The 20,183-nt window shown below is 31.3% G+C and overlaps 2 protein-coding genes across 2 annotated transcripts; one reads left to right on the forward strand and one right to left on the reverse strand.

Annotated features, from left to right (window-relative positions):
- Positions 1-207: 207 nt before the first annotated feature.
- Positions 208-10,201, reverse strand: LOTGIDRAFT_208936 (hypothetical protein). The gene is made up of 16 exons (XM_009053387.1): positions 10,124-10,201; positions 9,608-9,763; positions 8,800-8,945; positions 8,508-8,583; positions 8,153-8,293; positions 7,850-7,935; positions 7,026-7,123; positions 6,694-6,799; positions 6,390-6,462; positions 6,008-6,127; positions 5,767-5,839; positions 5,251-5,384; positions 2,670-2,741; positions 1,868-2,046; positions 1,422-1,569; positions 208-455 (listed from the first exon to the last, which is right to left on the reverse strand). Exons 1-16 carry the CDS (start codon positions 10,169-10,171, stop codon positions 345-347), a joined length of 1,767 nt encoding a protein of 588 aa, XP_009051635.1. The 5' UTR covers positions 10,172-10,201; the 3' UTR covers positions 208-344.
- Positions 10,202-13,402: 3,201 nt separating this feature from the next.
- On the forward strand, positions 13,403-15,528 carry LOTGIDRAFT_103481 (hypothetical protein; the record flags this gene model as incomplete). Its single annotated transcript, XM_009053388.1, has 5 exons — positions 13,403-13,469; positions 14,028-14,103; positions 14,329-14,395; positions 14,681-14,829; positions 15,288-15,528. Coding segments are annotated over 5 exons (600 nt in total), but the record flags the coding sequence as incomplete, so codon positions are not given.
- Positions 15,529-20,183: the final 4,655 nt, after the last annotated feature.

Genomic DNA, 20,183 nt, shown 5'->3' on the forward strand with positions numbered 1-20,183 from the left:
TTTCTAGCAATAAGCTTCTACAATACTATTTACCTAGCTCTCTGTCAGTTGCCAAAATACCAACATAAAATCGAGCACTCTGACAGCTGACACTATGATTATAAAGCTATGAGAGCTTTGGATGACTGTATCGAAACTATGCAACTTTGCAAATTTGATCTTTCACCAAAAAATCAATCACAGGAGGCGGCATGGAAATACAGAGGTGGAGATCATTCTAGAAATTTATTTCTGTTTATCACATATCACATATTTTTCATTGTTAATTCATATATTTAGTTTTGTGGTATAGTGTCATATACATATTAAGACTTCACTACTTAAAAACCTAAGACCTAGTTGAATCATGATTCTATATTATGTTCTATTTCCTCTATTTCCTGTTCTATTTCTTGTTGTTTGATTAATTCCCAGTATAGACCTTTCCTTTTCTTTAAACTATTATGGTCACCCATCTACAATGTAAAAAACATTTTTTTCAATGCCTGTATTCTACCCTACTCTGGATCAGTATGATTGTTTAGAAGAACTGGTGGATATTAAGGCTGTTGATTAATACGAAAATACCGATCAGTATCCTTTAAACGGCATATAGTTATTGACTTGGATTGTAAAAAATACAATACTATATAGAATACAATTACTATATTTATTAGAGGCCGACGTTTCAGTTATAAAGATAGTAATTGTATTCTATATGGTAGTATTGTCTTATTTAATATTTATACTTAGTGTAATATATTGATCCAACATACAAGGTTGGGGACATTACATAATTGTATCGTGATACAAATGACATTAAATCAGACAAACTCACTTGCATGATGGAAATAATGTAAATCTACCCTGTCAAAATATTTATATATCATTTACCGATGGTTTTGGTAGTTTCCGAGTGCCAAAATAGTCTACTAGTAAATTCCTTGTGATGGCAAGCTTGATAATATGCATCGTCATATTGATGATAATCTGTAAATATCTCATATCATGGCTAACGGCCTTATATATATCGCCGAAATTAGAGCTGTGCGATATTGGCTCATGTTGATATTACGATATGAAACATTAATATATCACGATATGGGTATATATCGCGATATTTTTTAAGTTTGTTATTTACTGGTTTTAAAAAAAAAATATGTTCAAGAAATTTTAAATGTAACATAAATCAATAAATATCTCTAAAACCACCCCAGTCTTTAACATCATGAAAAAAATATCAAGTTACGATGTATCATGATAACTATCATATATCACGATATGGCGATATTTCGATATATTTTAATCAGGCGATATTATTAACAATATAAATCCCTATACCGGTATTTATCGTGGTACCGGTATATCGCCCAGCCCCAGCCGAAATAGTGCAAAGCCACATTCAAGGTAGTGTTGGCATAGTAATAAGTACCAGTACTTACTTCCAATATTTGACCATGTGCTACCACAGCTATAACATCAGCATCTCTAATAGTACTCAATCTATGTGCTATTATTAATACTGTACGTCCTTTAATAACATTATCTAATGCTTCTTGTACTATACGCTCAGATTCGGCATCTAAAGCACTGAAAATTACAAATTTTACACATATTTTTAAAAACAATTGTTTACATCACTGATAATGGATACTGTGATTTGAAATAAAGCTAATTGAATGTTTCTCTATCATCAAAGAATTTCAATTTGAACGCTTTTAACACAAATATGCATTTATGTCTACATTAAATAAAGGGAATGTATCCTGTGTTGGAGATAAAATCACGGTATGTATCTATCTATCTAACTGTTGTGTCTATTCTTAACATTTTTCCATTTTAAGAGAATATTTGTAGCTTGACAGTAGTCAATATTCATTTTACAAACCTTGTAGCTTCATCTAATATCAATATAGAAGGATCTTTAATTAAAGCTCTAGCAATAGCTATACGTTGTTTTTGTCCACCAGATACTGTAACACCCCTTTCACCTAATACAGTATTATAACCTTGTGGGAATTTATTAATAAACATGTCAGCATTGGCTTGTCTAGCTGCCTCTATTACCTGTTAAAGAACATAAGATTATGTTTTATGTTTATATCTCAATAGAGCAATTAGACTAGTCGTTTCAATAGAGCAAGACATCAAATATTTGTTTCAATAGAGCAAGACATCAAATATTTGTTTCAATAGAGCAAGACATCAAATATTTGTTCCAATAGAGCAAGACATCAAATATTTGTTTCAATAGAGCAAGACATCAAATATTTGTTTCAACAGAGCAAGACATCAAATATTTGTTTCAATAGAGCAAGACATCAAATATTTGTTTCAATAGAGCAAGACATCAAATATTTGTTCCAATAGAGCAAGACATCAAATATTTGTTTCAATAGAGCAAGACATCAAATATTTGTCTCAATAGAGCAAAATAGAAAATGGCCTTCTCAACAGAACATGAGAAGAAAGTTGTCCCAAAAGAGCAAGATATAAAATATTTGTCTTAATAGAGCAAGACATAAAATATTTGTCTCAATAGAGCAAGACATCAAATATTTGTCTCAACAGAACATGACAAGGTAGTTGTTTCAGAGAGCAAGACATTAAATATTTCTCTCAAAACAGCAAGAAATCAAAATAGAGAATGTGCAATGGCACAATGTTGTTTTCTGGCTTGGTGAAATTACCTCTTGATCTGTAGCGTCTGGACGACCATATCTTATATTCTCCATCACTGAGGTAGCAAATAAAATGGGTTCCTGGAAAAATGAATATTTCTATGTTTTTCAGTTATCTTGAGCTTTTGAGTAAAAGCAACAAACCTCAGTCAACAGCCCCAATCCCGAAGTGCAACAAACCTTGAGATGAGATACCTAAAGGAATACTATCTAGGATGACCAAAAAATTGAAATTTCAAAACATGACTAAGATGAGTCTTTGTTCATTAGTTACCGGGTGTCATAACTATGCAACAGAATCCCTCTGTAGCGTTTTTCAATAATTACTTTGATGAATGGATAATATTGTCTTAAATAGAAATTCTTTTTCATGGCATCTAAGTCCAACAGATGAATATATACACACTTATTGACCAAGTTTGAGATATCAAGTATTATGACCATTTTAAAAGGTAATATTCCTTAAAACATCAACTTCATCAATTATATTAGTGTCATCAATTGTCAATGTATAATTTATTAGCTGGCTGCCTGTTTAAAATGAATGCTACCGGTAACTCTTAAAATAAAAATACAATTTCGACTTTTTCAAACTTAGCCAATAAGATTATATTCAGCAATGGACTCACCTAGTGTCATAACTATACAACATTCCCCTTAAAACCCGATTAATCAATAAAACTAATAAATTATTGAAAAAAGCTTTATAAATATTTTAAGGCGTTTTTTTTTAAATCGTAAAGTTACTGGAAATCCGTTGCAGTCTTAAGGGGAAGTAACTCCAGTTTGGGGATTCCCTGCGTCCTTGACCTACACTCGTGTATTGATCAACAGGGAATAAATTAAAAATATTATAATATGCCTCGGAAAAGATTGTCTGACTCCGAGAAAAAAATAACAAAGCAGCTTTACAACAAAAAATATTATCTATTAAACACGCAATACTATTTGCATTTGAAAATAGACCAAAAACAGAGAAAACGGTGGGACCTTGTTAAAGAAAAATTGAACCTAATATCAGACGAAGAAGTTGCGCATGTTTTGTTAGACAGGTTAGTTAAATAAACAATTATTTATGTTGCTGGTCAATTATTATTTTACCAAGTGTATAGTTACAGATTCCACATATTGGATATAATTATGTTTACAGAACATAATATAAGAAATAGGGTTCAATCTTCAGAATTATATTTTCTCCATGTAATTTATTCAATATATCTCTTGCATTTTGATTAATTCAGCTTTTATAGAAGAGAAGAGACAGTGTCTGCTACAAGACCTCAGACTTCAAAAACTATACCAAAGGCCTTACCAATACTGGCAATACCATCAACTTCTACAATTACACCAATTGTGAAGACACGTGTATCACCTAATTTATCTAAAGAGTCTTCAGTCCAGAGGTTAGTATTTGTAGGGACATCTTAATAATTGTTTTGGTCAGATATACATTTGTAATGAATACATGGTTTCATTCCTTATAGGCTGTTCATCAAAATCAGCACTATCAAAACCCTGTAGACCAATTAAACAGTTACCTACCTATTTATATCATTTAAAATTTCTCTCTAAAAATTTGCACGAAAATTGATAAAAAACAGTTTGATTTCTTGATGATACCAAATAAAAGCAATAAATCTGGTTTAATTTAGAAGTATTTATCCTTGTATTTGATTTATTTCTCTTCAGCTCAGATTCTGCACAAATGAATTGTGTTAAATTGTTGACCCCTAAAGTGGAGGTGGAAGATGAAGAGTCAGCATGACAAAAGGATTTAAAATAAGTCATAATTATGATCTCATAAGACCAGTCTATATGACCATCTAGTACAGTCCAGTACATGTGTTTATATTTGTGTTTTAATTGATGACATTTTACAAATTGTTTTTCTATTAACTTATATTGACAATAATACTCACTAGATCAAAGATTGTGTTTTTCCCCACTAGTTTTTTTAAATTGCCATCCCCACCCTCAAAAATCTTTACTTTTAGGCTTTGCACAATGGATTTGTATGTCTTGTGGTTGTGACAGGCATCTTCCAACAGTTAAAATATTATAAATGATGCAGAAAGTCGAATAAGATGATCTCTCCTTGTTACTTGTGTTTGGCCTAGTCTACAGTTTCCATGGTTACAGTCACAAGATCAAGATCATGTTGAAGCAAAACTCCTCGGTCTCCACTTAGTGGGGTGTTTATACTGTGCAGATATTTTTCCCTAGTTGGTGCAGACCACATCTTTTATTCTTTACATTTGCAGGATTTGGCCCACTTGAAACTAGTATGGTGAAAAGCATTCTCAACCTGTTTACAGTGCCATATTTTCTGACAAACCGGACTCGGTTTTGTCAGCCCTTCTTACCTGCATCACTGACGGGGGAAACTGGGTTAAAATCCTAAGGTATCATCTTGACCTATGCCAGGATTGAACCCTGGACCTTCAGGTTAGCGAACAAGTGTCTAACTCACTGAGCCACCGCGGCTCTGTGCATGTATTCTAAGAGATAGAATTAGTTTAAAATTGACAAAGACCTGGAGATATAATAGTTCCAATCTTTGTGTATCAACAAAGCTGAAAAAGAGACAGACCTGATTAATAAAACCTATTGCATGACCACGTAACCATGTAGGATCTAAATCTTTAATATCAACACCATCTATAGTTATCTGCCCCTGGTCAATATCATAGAATCTTTCTAACAATGATGCAACAGTTGATTTACCTGAAAATTGAAAGTGAATAGTTTGAAGGAACCTGACAAGAGCTTGATTAAGATAGATAGAAGACACAGATTGTGAAATCAGATATTTTTATTTGCTCAATTGGGAATTCAATCATAAAGCACACACAAAGCACTTGAAAGAATCCAAACTGATATCCACAAAGCTCCTCACAAAAGGTTGTTGTCAGATTCTTCTGAAGTCAAAAAATTTCTTGTATAGGGTAACAGGTGTAGGTACATTGTTTTCTATTTTTCAAACACAATAAAGGGTTGTTTATATGGGTGTTTCTGCCACTCATGTCTGATAGGAGCTCACAAATAACTGAAAAGATTTGAACAGAAGGGTTCTATATTAATAATGTAATTTTTAAAGCGGTGTTACCTCCTCCTGACAGACCAACTAAAGCCATGACTTGACCACCTTTAATCTTTAAACTAAAATCTTTCAATATAACCTGAAATAAGATATTAAGTCTTCTCACTGCCAAACACATTAAAAAATTTACTGTGGTAAGCAAAATTGGGAGGAGGTGATATTGGTCAGTTTCCTATCTGAGAAGATCTTTGTAGTACTTAGTTAGATGAGTGGTCTTATTATCGTTAATGGATTTTGAAATTCTCACCTGGCCTGGTCTGGTAGGATAAGAGAAATTAACATGTTTAAACTCTATATTTCCTTCTAATTCTTTATGTTCTATTGTCTTCCCTCCAACTAGTGGAATACTGGGTGTACATTTTATAAACTGAAAATAAAACATCCAATGATATGTATATACACAAAGCCTGATACATATTTTGTTGTGAATTCATTTTTATCATATGGGTTAAATTTTCATAGATATTGTGGGTCCTACAAATTTATGTCTCTTCAATAATACTTCTTTAGGCGAAACCACCAAAAGTCGTTCCTCTGCAAATAAATCATATCACACTGAAGAAATGGGTATAGTTCAAAGTGTAGCCATCCTGCATTATACAAATTATTTTGTTAACATTGGAAGTTACCTCAAACACTCTGGCCCCAGCACTAATTCCTTTCACTACTTGACCAAATAATAATGACATATGGGCTAAAGATCTGAAATAATAAGCAGATCATGCAGACGATATTAGAAAACATTACACTCTCTTCACTTATAACATAGACATACAAATTCATGGATCAATAATTGCTTTTATAAAAGTTACTGAAATACTGGAAATAAAATGTCCACTTCACAATGTTGCCTAAGTCACATTCAGGCTGCTTGCAAATTGATTCTTATAAAGCATAATCTTTGAGTGTAGAGTTATAACATTTAACATTTACCTCTCTATAGTTTGTGTCGCAACTAAAAATGACATGAGATCACCAGCTGTTATTTCATGTAATGACATCATATAACCACCAGCAAACATTGTTCCTAATACAATACCTATAACAAATATCTTTGTGATAAACTCATCTTGAATAATGATATTCCCTCTAATTCAGACCCTTCATTAGCCAAATCGTCCTGTTATTTGAGGAAGGTATGCAGAACCTTCATTTCACATTGTGACACATGTACTACCTCAACCTATGTTTGGAGTGAGCCACTGGAATTCAAGTCATTTTTATTTTGTCTTTGAATTAAAGCATGTCATCCTTTTTTTACATACCATTTAAAGCAATATTTGATAAGCCTTGAAATATGGCTATACCAACACCTAGTTTAATATTCAGTTTACCAGCCTTTTCTACCTCATTGGAATACAATCTGAAAATAATCATAAAATTCTTAAAGAGGTGTAGCTTAAATAAATAAATCCAGCAAATTTGATAAAAATATCATGTTCTGAAACTAACAGAATGTTATGTTTCCAATTTAACACAATGTAATGATATATTCTCAATTCTCAAATTATAGAAAACATTCACAGAATCGGAACATAATGTTCTCATATCAACAGAAATGTAACATTATGTTCTCATATTAACAGAAAGGTAACATTTTGTTCTCATATTAACAGAAAGGTAACATTTTGTTCTCATATCATCATAAATGTAACATTATGTTCTCATATCAACAGAAAGGTAACATTATGTTCTCATATTAACAGAAATCTAACATGTTCTAATATCTACAGAAATGTAACATTATGTTCTCATATCAACAGAAATGTAACATTTTGTTCTCATATCAACAGAAATGTAACATTATGTTCTCATATCAACATTATGTTCTCATATTAAGAGAAATGTAACATTATGTTCTCATATTAAGAGAAATAAAACATGTTCACACATTCACAGAAATGTAACATTATTATCTCAAATTAACAGAAAGGAAACCCAGTGTTTTCAAACCAATACAAAAGGACAAATGTTCTCAAATTAAAAGAAAGGAAACCCTGTGCTTTCAAATCAACACAAAAGTAACATCATGTTCTCAAATTAACAGAAAGTTAAGATTATGTTCTCGATCAACATAACTAATACCTACTCATTTTCTTTTTTCTCCATAGCAAAAGCTCTAACAGTTCTCACATTTCCTATAGCTTCATCAGCTACTGCTGTTGCTTGAGCAACCTAAAATATATATTTCACTGTGATACCCAATTAGACAAGCATGAAATTACAAATACCTTATAAATCAAAAAGCCATTTGAAATATGGAAAGCTAACCTTCATTTTTAAAACCAGCTGTCTTGATGAAGATTTTTTACCTGTAACACATGTTAGAAACATGATGCCAATAAAGAAGACTAATATGAACCTTAAAATACTTGTGACATCCTAATCTTACCTGTGTCTGTGCATCTTTTGCAAACATTCGAAGTGTAGAACCAATAACAGTGCCTCCTATTATTATTGCTGGAACCACTGCCAACATAACAGCTGTTAATTTTACAGATATCATTAACAGTGTGGCCATACATCCAACAGTCTGAAAACAGATACATAAACATGTAAGGCTCATTGGAAATCATAAGCAGAAAATCCATCAAATCAGCATTGGAAAAAGTCTACTGAATAAGTCAAAAAAGCTTGCAAACTAAGCTAAATTCGACTTATCCTTTCCAGTAATTCATTTGAGAGTGTGTTACTTTGCATTTCTTAACACTGAACCCCTAACCCTAACCCTAATAAGTTTTCATTACCTGGGTAACAGCTCTTAAACCTTGTGAAATACATAATTTAAAAGAACTTTTAAAATCTTGAACATCAGAAGTCAATCTGTAAATAAAACCAACACTTTGTAGGCTAATCTATAGAAATTAAAGGTGGAATCTTTCTCTTAAACAAGAATAATAAGGCAGTGTACATCCAATATTGAATTTTGAGGCTTTATGCAACAGTGGATTAACACAGATGAACATAGTCTCCCTTGCAAGTGACACCCACCACAGTAAGTAATGATTTTCATTATCTTTAAATACATCATGAACTTACCTGTCAATAAGTTCACCTGTTTTGTGTTTGTCAAAAAATTCTATGTCTTGTTTTAATAGAGAGTCAAATAATTTCTTCCTCATTCTTGTAGCAACATTTTCTCCAACTGTTGATAGCAGTGTAATATAACAAAATGTCAATAAACCCTAGAAATATAATGTATCACAGGCATCAACTTAAGAGTAGTCCAGGCTCATGCTGGGTATCTTCAATCATGCCATGATACGATACGTATTGAGATACAAGGGTCACGATATGATACGTATCACGATATGTGGTAATGGGATAAAATTTTATATAACATTTTATATTCAAAGTTTCAATATATATTAATTCATAGCTTTGTAACTGTGGTATTTTGTATTGTAGTTGATAGGAGTGGTTAATGTCCACCGTCATTTTGTTATTCAATTCACTAATTTATAAGTATCCCCACTTCAGTATGGAATGAGAGGTATCGTCAAATATCGATACACGACTTTGCAATACAGCATGTTGTATAGTGATATATTCATTCACTGATATATAGTGCTAGGACTAGTCCAGTCATCAGGCCATCTTTCTCACCAAAAAAAATATACAGAAAGGCACTTGAAATTCAGTTGGAGGACTCTTTTGGGAAATCTTTATATGAGGTTATTATAATCATTAAACATGTGTGCTAATGATACGAAAAAAAAAACAAATGCAAAAATTGATCTTGTTTAGTGAAGTATTATCAGATATTTCAGAGTATATTGGACAAACTACCATATTGTGAAGAATCATATTGCGTAAACAGACTATTTAGTGATACAACAAGTAATACCTGAATAGAGTAAAGTATCACCAATCTAATAGCTGGTTCTTTAATCTGTTGTAAAAATAACTCAGCTGTTTGTGTTGTAAATTGACTGATAACATTCACTATTTCACCCAACATGAGTGGTATTTGGACATTCACTATAGCCACAGCTAAAGCACTCTGAAATGTAAACAATTTAGAACAAAAAACTCTAAAGGGATATCATATTAGGTATTATAATACCTAACTAGTGAGGGCTACCTATACATATACATATATCTAGATTCTATTTAGATCATTCAGATGGGTGTCTGTGAATCTAGTAATTCCAGAAAAACTATACCAGTTGATATTCCCAATGCCTCTCTAGCAAGTCATATGTCAGCAAAGAGATGTTACCTGGATGTAACATTACTTAAGGAAAATTGACTAGTGAATATGCAGATAGCTTATAATCATTTAAAGCTGCAGAGAGTTAACTATAAGTTACTAATATTCATTAGCAAAAATAACCATTCATATTTCCTCATAGATACTTACTATCACAGAAGCTAACAGGTACCATATTTCAGGCCATAACAGTTTCATAAATTCACTCCAATCAAAACTTGGGTCTGGGCCATTGTCTTCACTTTTATCAAGAAGTCTACTCGTTTTGGCCTTGCATTGTCCTCTTTTATAATGTTTCAAATAGTATGCAGTGCCAGTTCCAATAACACAACCACTTAATGGTGCCAATCTATTGAAAAACGGTCTTGTTTTTGAAGCATCTTTTGCACCTTTTGAAAAGAGTTTGTTACATATTTTTGTTATCACAGATCTTGAAAATGGCAACTTTAAAGAGACATCTGTCTGAATTTTTAATGTATGACACAGTTTCCTTGTAGTTGCCCTAAAAATAAAAATGTAATGTTTACAGCAAATCAGAATTGCAGATTACATTTAGTCTTTTCATTGCAGGCAAGTATTATATCCAGAGGGGCAATGGTGCATGATGTTTAATTGCAGTCATGGAATAGATCTGATGTCAGAATTTTTTTAAGGGGGGGGGGGAGCAATCCATCTCTCTAATTAACAGTACAGTATACAAGGTTTTTCGTTTTCAACCGCAGAAAAAACATTGAACATTGAACCTCGAATAATATAACATTTTACAAGGTTTTAAATCTGCCGGTTATATAAGGTTACGCGTTATTTGATTAGTGGTTTTTGGGTTATTTACAATCAAGTTAAGAATAAGAGGTTTTGATCACAAGATCCGCACTTTTACAAGCTTTCGAACCATAGCAATAAGTCAAAATGACCAAATATGGCATATACAAGGTTTCAAGCGTCACCTAGATATAGCCTAAGTCTCACTGTTTATCTTTTAGTGAAGAAATTATTCTGTTTCTGAGACCAAGGTATGATTGGTAAACAAATGGTGAACCTTTCGGTTGAAGGTAAAATGCACAAATGCATTGTGATTGAGCCTTTGGCTACTGTGTGCTGATTTTAAGAGTTTAGTTATTCTCACCAGTGGTTCAATTGAAAGTGACCTATTGCCCTTGTTATAAATTTGGATGGCTGAACTACACTTTTTGGAATTCCATGTGAGAATACAATGAGTTGCCTGTGTGGCATCCCACATAAAATATTTGCGAGCATAATTTCAACGTTTTGATGAAATATTGATATCATCCATTGTCATTTTAAGCCAAAAACGGTTGATTTTCACATAAATTTCAAAATAATCTGCAACTTATGGGCGCAGCCATTTTCAAAAGCTAGCTGTAATGATTTCGTAAATTAGCTTGCAATAATTATCTATTATATCGTGTCATATTAAGTATGAATCTTAGGCCGTACAATAATGAAATCAAGATTTAGTTTTATTTCAAAATCTGGTTTATTTCAGTTCGTGGAATTTTTCAAATCGAAAGTCTTAGTAGTGTTGTATTTTCGTACAAATTACAATATCCGGTTTCCTTTTACAAAAAGGTAAATAAAAAATAAATGCAAAAAAAAAAAAGCTTGTTACAGATATCTTTCACATTAATAATCTCGAGATTATGACGAGTCGTAACAATGTCTCAACCTTCACCTTGCTGTTCTGCTGACAAGGAAATAAATGATGAAACTGTCAAAAACATTAACTCGGCAGAAAATGTAGAAATTCTTGAAACAGAAAATAAGGAAACAGTTGAATTCGATTCCGGTGAATTTGAAAGTGATCAAATAGAAACTGAAACTAAAAGAAGAAACGTAGATAAAGACAAGACTAACGGTGACAAGACTGTAAACCAAGAACCAGAGGAATCTATGCAAGTTGATGAAGATCTTTCAGACACAGAAAGAAATTCTGAATCTGCTGATCTAAGTGAAGGACAAAATATTGGCAACACTGACGAATATTACGCAAGTGGTGGCAGTGGAAGTGAGAGAGAAATCAAGGCATTGGGAGGAGAAACCAAACAAAAAAGTGTCAAATCAAAAACAAAAAGAAGTCAATCTCAGCGTTTGATAACAGACTTTGTCAAGCATAAACCAAAAGATAATACTAAGTCACCAAAAACCCACAGCATCTCAGATTCCGGAAGCGATACTGATCCAGTTGATAGTGGTGATAGTGAAGAAAAGCACACGTCAGTTGCAGCTAAAGTTACAAAGAAAAAGAAAATGGGGAACTATGTGGCTAAAGGATATAGAAGTGTAATCAACACAAGACAGGTAGTCAGGACTAGGGTAGGGGATTTATTGTCTTTTAACATTTCTTACTGCTCTAGACAAATATAACATACATATTTAACCTCGTTAACAACTATTGGTAAAAAAAATAAAAGCTTCTAACTCCAGGATAACTTTTTGCTTGTTAGCTTACTAAGTATCAGCTTAGTCAAAGACGGATGATATCTCCATTTTCTTAATACAGGTAATTTGAAATTGAATTTTTAAAATGCAAATTCATATTTCAGAATGTAAGAGAAAAAAGTTCTGATAGTGATGATGATGTAAGTGTAGTAAATATGTCTTCAATTGTCAGTTTAATATGTCAGTTGAAAGTCATTGAAAAAAAGGAGCTAAAAATGATTTTTTTTTGGGACAAAATTAGACTATTTGACATGTTTTAAATGTCCTTAAATGACAAAAGGAACTCTTTGTAAATATAATTTTGAATTGAAATAAATCTCAACTGCCAAAAGACATTGGTATTTTAAAGTAGGCTATATGATAAGATATCCTTTCTTATAATTTTTCTTGTAGTTTATGAGACCATCTTTGTATAAAAAATGGAGTGATAAAGATACAGAACAATACAGAAATGGCTATCCTGTAAGTTACTTTTTATACGCCCACATGTATCTATGTGGACGTATATTGTCGGCAACATTTGCTTGTAAGCACTCTAAAAACTAGATTTTTGGAATCAAATGAAAATTGGTATGTGTATACATATTCATAAAGCAAAGATCAAATTCAAATTTGATGTTGATGAAACTTAAAATGGTTGTTATTGGACCTAAATCGAAAGGTGTTAGAAAGTGTAGTTTACTTCTGATTAAATTTAAGGCTTTTTCAAGATTCCGGCCTCTTATGTCAGTTTTGAGGGGTCAATCAATCAATCATTGAATCAAGCATAATAGGATCCTTAAGTTTTTCAAAGATAGCTCTATTTGAATGAAAATGTAATATTTTATATATCTTGCAATTAGATATTTTGATATGAATTGGAATTAATGATAATTGATTTGGTACAATTTATCCTGTAATGATTAGCTATATTTTCTATTGATGCAGTTCATATGTGTATTTGTTTAATTCTAGGGTAAGAAAGATGATCCTAAAGCAACAGCTAATAAGGGTTTTTATTTCAATGAAATGCCATCACATCCTGATGGTATGTTTAGTTTCTTATGATTAACTAGACCACTAATGATTTTTATCATTGATACATTCAATTCAAAGTATTTAGTCTTCTTCATCAAGTCATGAGTCAGTTTGGATATCTACCCTTGGGAACAAAAACTGATATTAACTAGATCTCTAACTAGATCACTTGATTCAGTTCTTAACTTAACATACAAGAGTCAAGTGATCTTTTTAGATCATACAGACTGAGGCATGTTTCAAAAGGCTGTGCATGTTAGAGATCACCTGACAGAAATGAGTAGGCTTATAACACTGTCCAGGAAACTTCATGGCATTACCTGTCTTCTGAGAGTAGAAACTGAAAAGTTTGTTTCATTTGCTACAGGCTTAAAAAAATAAGTCAATTTAACTGATTAAAACATGACCATCTAGATTGTCAATATAGATATACACGTATGCATATATTTTAACTTCACTCAAGTCCTTACAATCATATGGTATCTCTGAATGTAAATTTCTTCCCTTATGACAAATTCTAAACGTTTATAAGATTTTTTGTGAGATCTTTAATCCAGCATTTCTTCTCTTTCAGGAGATAAAATTGAAAATATCCACAAGAATTGGAAGGGAGATTACAAGTTACTTGAAAGACATCATGGTTATATTCAATGGTAAGGGTCATATTTACAAATCTAGCATCTTAACCATGTCACAGTACTTTCAAATTAGATTAATATTGAATGGTATCTCTTCAGAGCTTGGTCGATTTGTAAATTTCTCGTGGATTTTCAATTCATTGTTGTCAAGGTGCTTGGTTTCATACCTGAAAGAGCTCAACTTAACTTTTAGAATTAGAATGTCTAAAACCCTTAAACATCTATATTTGGTTGTTGCAGGTTGTTTCCTATTAGAGAATCAGGTATGAACTGGCATGCACAAGAACTTCAACTACATGAAGCAAAGGTAACCCTTTGTTTTAATGAAATATAATATGTTTATATTGTTAATTTTTTTCATAGTTATCATTCTGTAATGCTTTCCAAATAGTAATACTTTTAAATTTTGACTTTAATATACTTAAATATACTGTTATGTAACATCTGTTTATTGCAACTACAATATAATTGGCTAATTGACTTCCTGAACTTTTGTTTCTAAAAATCATTTGACACAAGGGATTCTCTTAAATGTAATCAATAAATATCTTGCAAATGTAATCTATTTTGGATTTTTCTCCCTGATTTTTAGGCTATCAATAGTAATAAGAAAGCACACAGTAGAATTTTAGAATCCTATAAGTTAATGTTAGATTTTTATGGTATTGAATTAGCAGATCCTAATACAGGTGAATTGAAAAGGTCAAAAAATTGGGAAAGTCAGTTTCAACATCTAAATAGGTATGTTTCCTTTAAACAGCTTTATAGATTTTTGTTAATGGCAATTTTTTTGTTAAGAATGGTTCAAAACTGATCTACAGTCAATATACTTAAATACTATATATTGTTAAGCACTATACCAGTGATCAATGTGTTAACGCACAAGAGAGGACATGCTCACACTTCAAAGAGGGATAACTAGCAAAACAAATTGTCAAGAACAAAGTTCATATGACCTTACATCAAAACTCGTCCACTCCATTCCTTGCATGTGATGTCATCCATGTTAGCATTATTTTACACTGATAAAAGTTACTTAAAGTTTGGTTGAATATGAATACATTTAAAACAAACTTTGAATCTACATAAGACATTGATAATATAATTGTTATTCAAATGTATTGAAAATGAAGGTGAAGTGGAGAATCATTAGGTACCTGTACTGTATTAAACTCACACTTTTCTTACCATATTTTCAGGTCCATGCATAATTATTTAAGAATTACAAGGATTTTAAAGTCATTAGGTGAATTTGAATATGAACATTTAAAAGAACCTTTTGTGAAGTTTATGATGACTGAGGCTTTAAAGGAAAAGACTTTACCTAATGTTGCATCCAGTTGTATGAATTACTGGGTGGGAACAATCAGAGATGATGAACAACGAAAAAAATTGAGAGAATATGCTACTGAATTGGGATATGATGAAGGAAAATTTTAGGATTGTGTGATTCTATAAACTTTTACAGCACATGATAACAAAGGAATTCACAATATGAATTGTGTTATATTTGAAACAATTTGTGATTTATTTAAGACTTTAGATTCTAAAGTTTAGAAACAGAACTCCACATTTTAAATATTTTTTAGGTTAAAATTGAGTCCATATCCAAAAGCAGCTAAGAATATAAGAAAAGGTTTAGAGTTACCCTATATATAATTATAATTATGCAGCGAACGTTTTGAAAATATGTGAAATCATAAAATCTCAATAATGAGGAGAATTTAACTCTTGTTTTGGAGACTATTTCTTGTTTTAACTAGCCAAAACGCCCTTTTTATATTGTCGGCACCCCTGTCCGTCAAATGAAATTCGGTATGTGTATACATATTCATAAAATGAAGATCAAGTTCAAATTTGAGCTATTTTCGACCATTAGAAGCAGAGTTATTGCCCTTGCCCCAAAATCTTGAATATGCTATTACTCTCTTAGTTTTCAACCGATTTTGATGAAACTTAAAATTTATTGGACCTAAATCGAAAGGTTTGAGAAAGTTAGTTTACTTCTGATTGAATTTAAGGCTTTTTCAAGATTTAGGCCTCTTATGTCAGTTTTGAGGAGTTATCGCCCTTAACTGCTTCTATCAACATCATTTGCTCGTAGATATTTCGAATTGTTTTATAGTGGACAGTATTTTTGAATGAATTTTAATATTATGATCCTTATGTGATGTAAATTATTTAATTAAGAATTTGATGTGACACAATTCTGATTTTGATTTGTTTCACTACTTTTTATTATTTTTACTTGATGATATATACGTTTTTCATTGGATAAATTTCATTTGATTGAGTACATTTTCATTGGATAAATTAGTATTGAAATATTATTTAAACAATTGGATTGAACATTTATTTATAGGATAAAACATCATTTTTATTCATTGGATAAAATACTTTTTCATTGGATAAAATTCATTTGATTTAATATATTTTCATTGGTTAATGGATTTATTTAAATTTCATTGGCTTAAATTTCTTATCATTGGCTAAAATTCTTTTTCAATTGGATGAAATTCGTTATACATTGGATTCTTTTTCATTGGAAAAAATTTCTTTTTTATTGGAAAAATTTTTTGTTTCATTGGATGAAACTCCATTTCCATTGGATGAAATTCCTTTTTCATTTCTTGATTTCATGAAATTGTTTATTTTTGGTTTTGACAATGGTTATGAAATGTGAAAAATCCAGATATTTTATCGACATTTTCCATTATAGACTACCCGGGATCACAATGTTGACAAGTGCTATAACTATATCTTTATTTTAACAAGTGTAGAATATGGTGTTTTCTACAAAAGAATGTATTATAAAGATGGGTTATTTTTTTTCTGTCAAATTAAGCAAACTACTTGATTAATTGGTGTTTCTAATGAATTATCAAGTATTCTTAATCATACCATTATGTTCTTATTACATATAATACATGTCCATGTCTGGATAAACAAAAAAAATACTTTTTGACCTTTCTTCATCATATTTCTCTTCTAATTTAGCCAATTATGAACATTAGAACCCCTCTACTTTCTATTCATATAAGTATTAGCATTTTCATTTTCATAAATGAAAATAAGGGAACCCATCTTTAAGATTTTCCACATTTGTTTGTTTGTTCATGATTTAAAAACAATGATTATACAAAATATATTAAAGTGTACCATTAAAATATACCATGAATAGTTTCTATAATTTATTTCTTATTTTCAATTTGTTTTAATAAACTGAGCATACCTTTTGAAGAGTAATTATAGCTAATATTGTAAATTTTTTATATTTATACAGGCCAATAGGCTGATGACTCTTATGGTGGGACAAAATTTTCCCTTCAGCTTTTACCTCGTTAGTCCAAGTCCGAAGACTGTTTTCTTTGAACTTCACAACAATAAGCACTGTGGCTAGATTTGCTAGCAAGGCAGGGTATGCTCACCATTCTGGGTGGATTTATCTACTAGGCATACTTTTCAAAGAGTAAGTCCCTATAGCTAATACTGTTTATTTGGTCTATAATTTCGTCCTTAATTGAATTTCTGCAACTTAATTTTCACACCTATAGCCCTGTAAACACTTACTATATTACTATATATCTACTGAGTTTTAGTACTTGGTCAATGTAGCTCAGTAATGTGAAATATTTCGAGAGATTGATTGTTGTTGAATGAAAATAACAAAACCTGTTTCATATTACTTCCTAATTGTCTTATTTTAACAGGAAATATCCTATTGTTTGTATAAGGTTTGGCGGTATTGTTATTTTTTTTAATTGTGGGTGGGTTTTAATTAAAGTCGAGTTGCGTGTTTGATACCACAAATTAAGACACCTTTAATAAGATGTTGTAGTTTTTTCTGAAGTTCATCTCGGGGTCAGTATTTACATTCATGTGATATCTAGGATCAATACTTCATTCACATAGAGGTTGGGGCCTATTTAAACATAGGTGATAGCTGGGGTTCAATATTTACATTCTTCTTATAACTGGGTTAAAATTTACATTTATTTCATAGCAGGGGTCAATATTTACACTCATGTTATAACTGGGTTAATATTTATATTTATTTCATAGCAGGGGTCAATATTTACACTCATGTTATAACTGGGTTAATATTTATATTTATTTCATAGCAGGGGTCAATATTTACATTCATGTTATAACTGGGTTAATATTTATATTTATTTCATAGCAGGGGTCAATATTTACATTCATGTTATAACTGGGTTAATATTTACATTTATTTGATAGCTTCGATCAATATTTACATTCAATTTATAACTGGAGTCAATATTTACATTCACGTTAGACCAGGAGTAATATTTACATTAATGTGATAGATGGGTGTCAATATATACTTATAATGGGGGTTAATATTTACATTCTTAAGTCATGCTGGAGTTAATATTTACATTCTTGTGATTGTTCGGATCAATATTTACATCGAAATACAAGGTAGGGTGAATATTTACATTCAAATAGTAGGATGGGTGAATATTTACATTCAAGTAGTAGCAGGGTCAATATTTACATTCAAGCTAAAGTCGTCAGTGTCAACATTTACAGAGATACACAGGATGATGCACTTGGGTTCAGTAAATATTTTACCCTAACTGTATGTAATGTAAATAGTAAATTTAAAAAGCCAATTTACATCCATGGTGTCGACTGGGCTCTGATTTGTGATCAGACTAATCTGATCCATAAAAGACTTATCTGATGTATAAAAATATTGACGCATTTAGCACAAACTTACAAAGTTTATTCGGAAGCTATTAAATTATATGAAGAGTCAATTAAAAAGTCGTTATTTGAAGGAGATATCGACGTACACTTGATAAGAATATTAAGATTAGTTACATTTTATAAAGAGGAAAATTTGTTACGTTATAGGGTCTTTGGCAACTGTGTCTGAGAACAGCGACATGGGTATCAAATATTCATGTGTTTTGTGTTTAAGAGAATCATATACAGTTATAAATCAAGCTTGAGAATAAGGACTTAAGAAGTCGCTGATGAGTGTGACTTGTGATCAAAGAGTTCTCGTTTTCCTGAAACCAGCTTTGACTAAGATGTTCTTCTAGTTTGTGAATCTAAAATTCTATTGAAAGCCTACCAATAAAAAATGCTAAATGAATATCGTTAAAGCTGTAACATTAAGATAAGAAGATTGAAGATCTATGTTCACATCAGGTAAGAATTTTAATTCACACTTTATTATTTTCAGATAAGTATAATTATATCAACAACTAGTGATATGGACATAGCGTAGGATTTTGTGAATTTTGTTACTTTTGAGAAGAAATTATACTTATCATAATTCAGTACCTCAAAGACAACAAAATAAATAATATACTTAATATTCATAATCTCAAACTGTTTTTTTTTTTAAATGGGTTATTTGCTTAAATCTTAAACGTCAATGCGTCATAACGTTTTGAAGTGTGCTTATATCAGATTAAAAAGGCGTGTTCAAATTATGATAAAATCCAAGATCTTATTTACATACATAGATTATATAATCCTTTAATCTTACACTTTAATCCGCAATATCTCATCGACATAGTTGTGCATGTGCTAAAGATAAATATTGCATTAAAGGGAATTTCCATTTAATTCATATCCATTACCAGATGTCCAGTTCCAGAAGGAACTTGTAACTTTTAAAATGAACAATATGTGCTATTCATCTTCATCTTATACTTGGAATATGGTTAATACGCAAAGAGCAAATACGATATTTTGGGTTTTAAAGTGGCCCAAACCTACTATAAGTTGACTATTATGCATAGTCATTGCATGGTTATAAATTAACATGGGTTGTTTGTTTTTAAAATTTGCGAAACCAAAACCATTAAATTATTTGAAATACGACAACGTGGGAATGGAAAAGTGAGACTTTATTTCGTCTGTTGAATGATTTACACAACCACGCGGTGAAATCATTTTCATATTCGCCAAAATTACAAAATGGGAGTTGAAAAGCAGCACTTTATGGCATCTGTTATGGTGTCCGACTCCCCAGTCTATGTCACTGATATGCGTAAATCAGCCTTTAACCGTAAACTCTCTCATTCTGTCGTTACTAACAACGAGATCATTTAATT

The sequence above is a fragment of the Lottia gigantea genome, assembly GCF_000327385.1.
Source record: "Lottia gigantea unplaced genomic scaffold LOTGIsca_2, whole genome shotgun sequence".
In the NCBI taxonomy this organism is placed as follows: Eukaryota; Metazoa; Mollusca; class Gastropoda; family Lottiidae; genus Lottia; species Lottia gigantea.

Coding starts and splice junctions, on each gene's coding strand:
- LOTGIDRAFT_208936 (XM_009053387.1), bottom strand. CDS start 10,171: ATGAAACTGTTATGGCCTGAAATATGGTACCTGTTAGCTTCTGTGATA. Junction 6,800..7,025: donor ATCAAATATTGCTTTAAATG/GTATGTAAAAAA, acceptor TATTTGTTATAG/GTATTGTATTAGGAACAATG. Junction 5,385..5,766: donor AGTTGGTCTGTCAGGAGGAG/GTAACACCGCTT, acceptor TTCAATTTTCAG/GTAAATCAACTGTTGCATCA.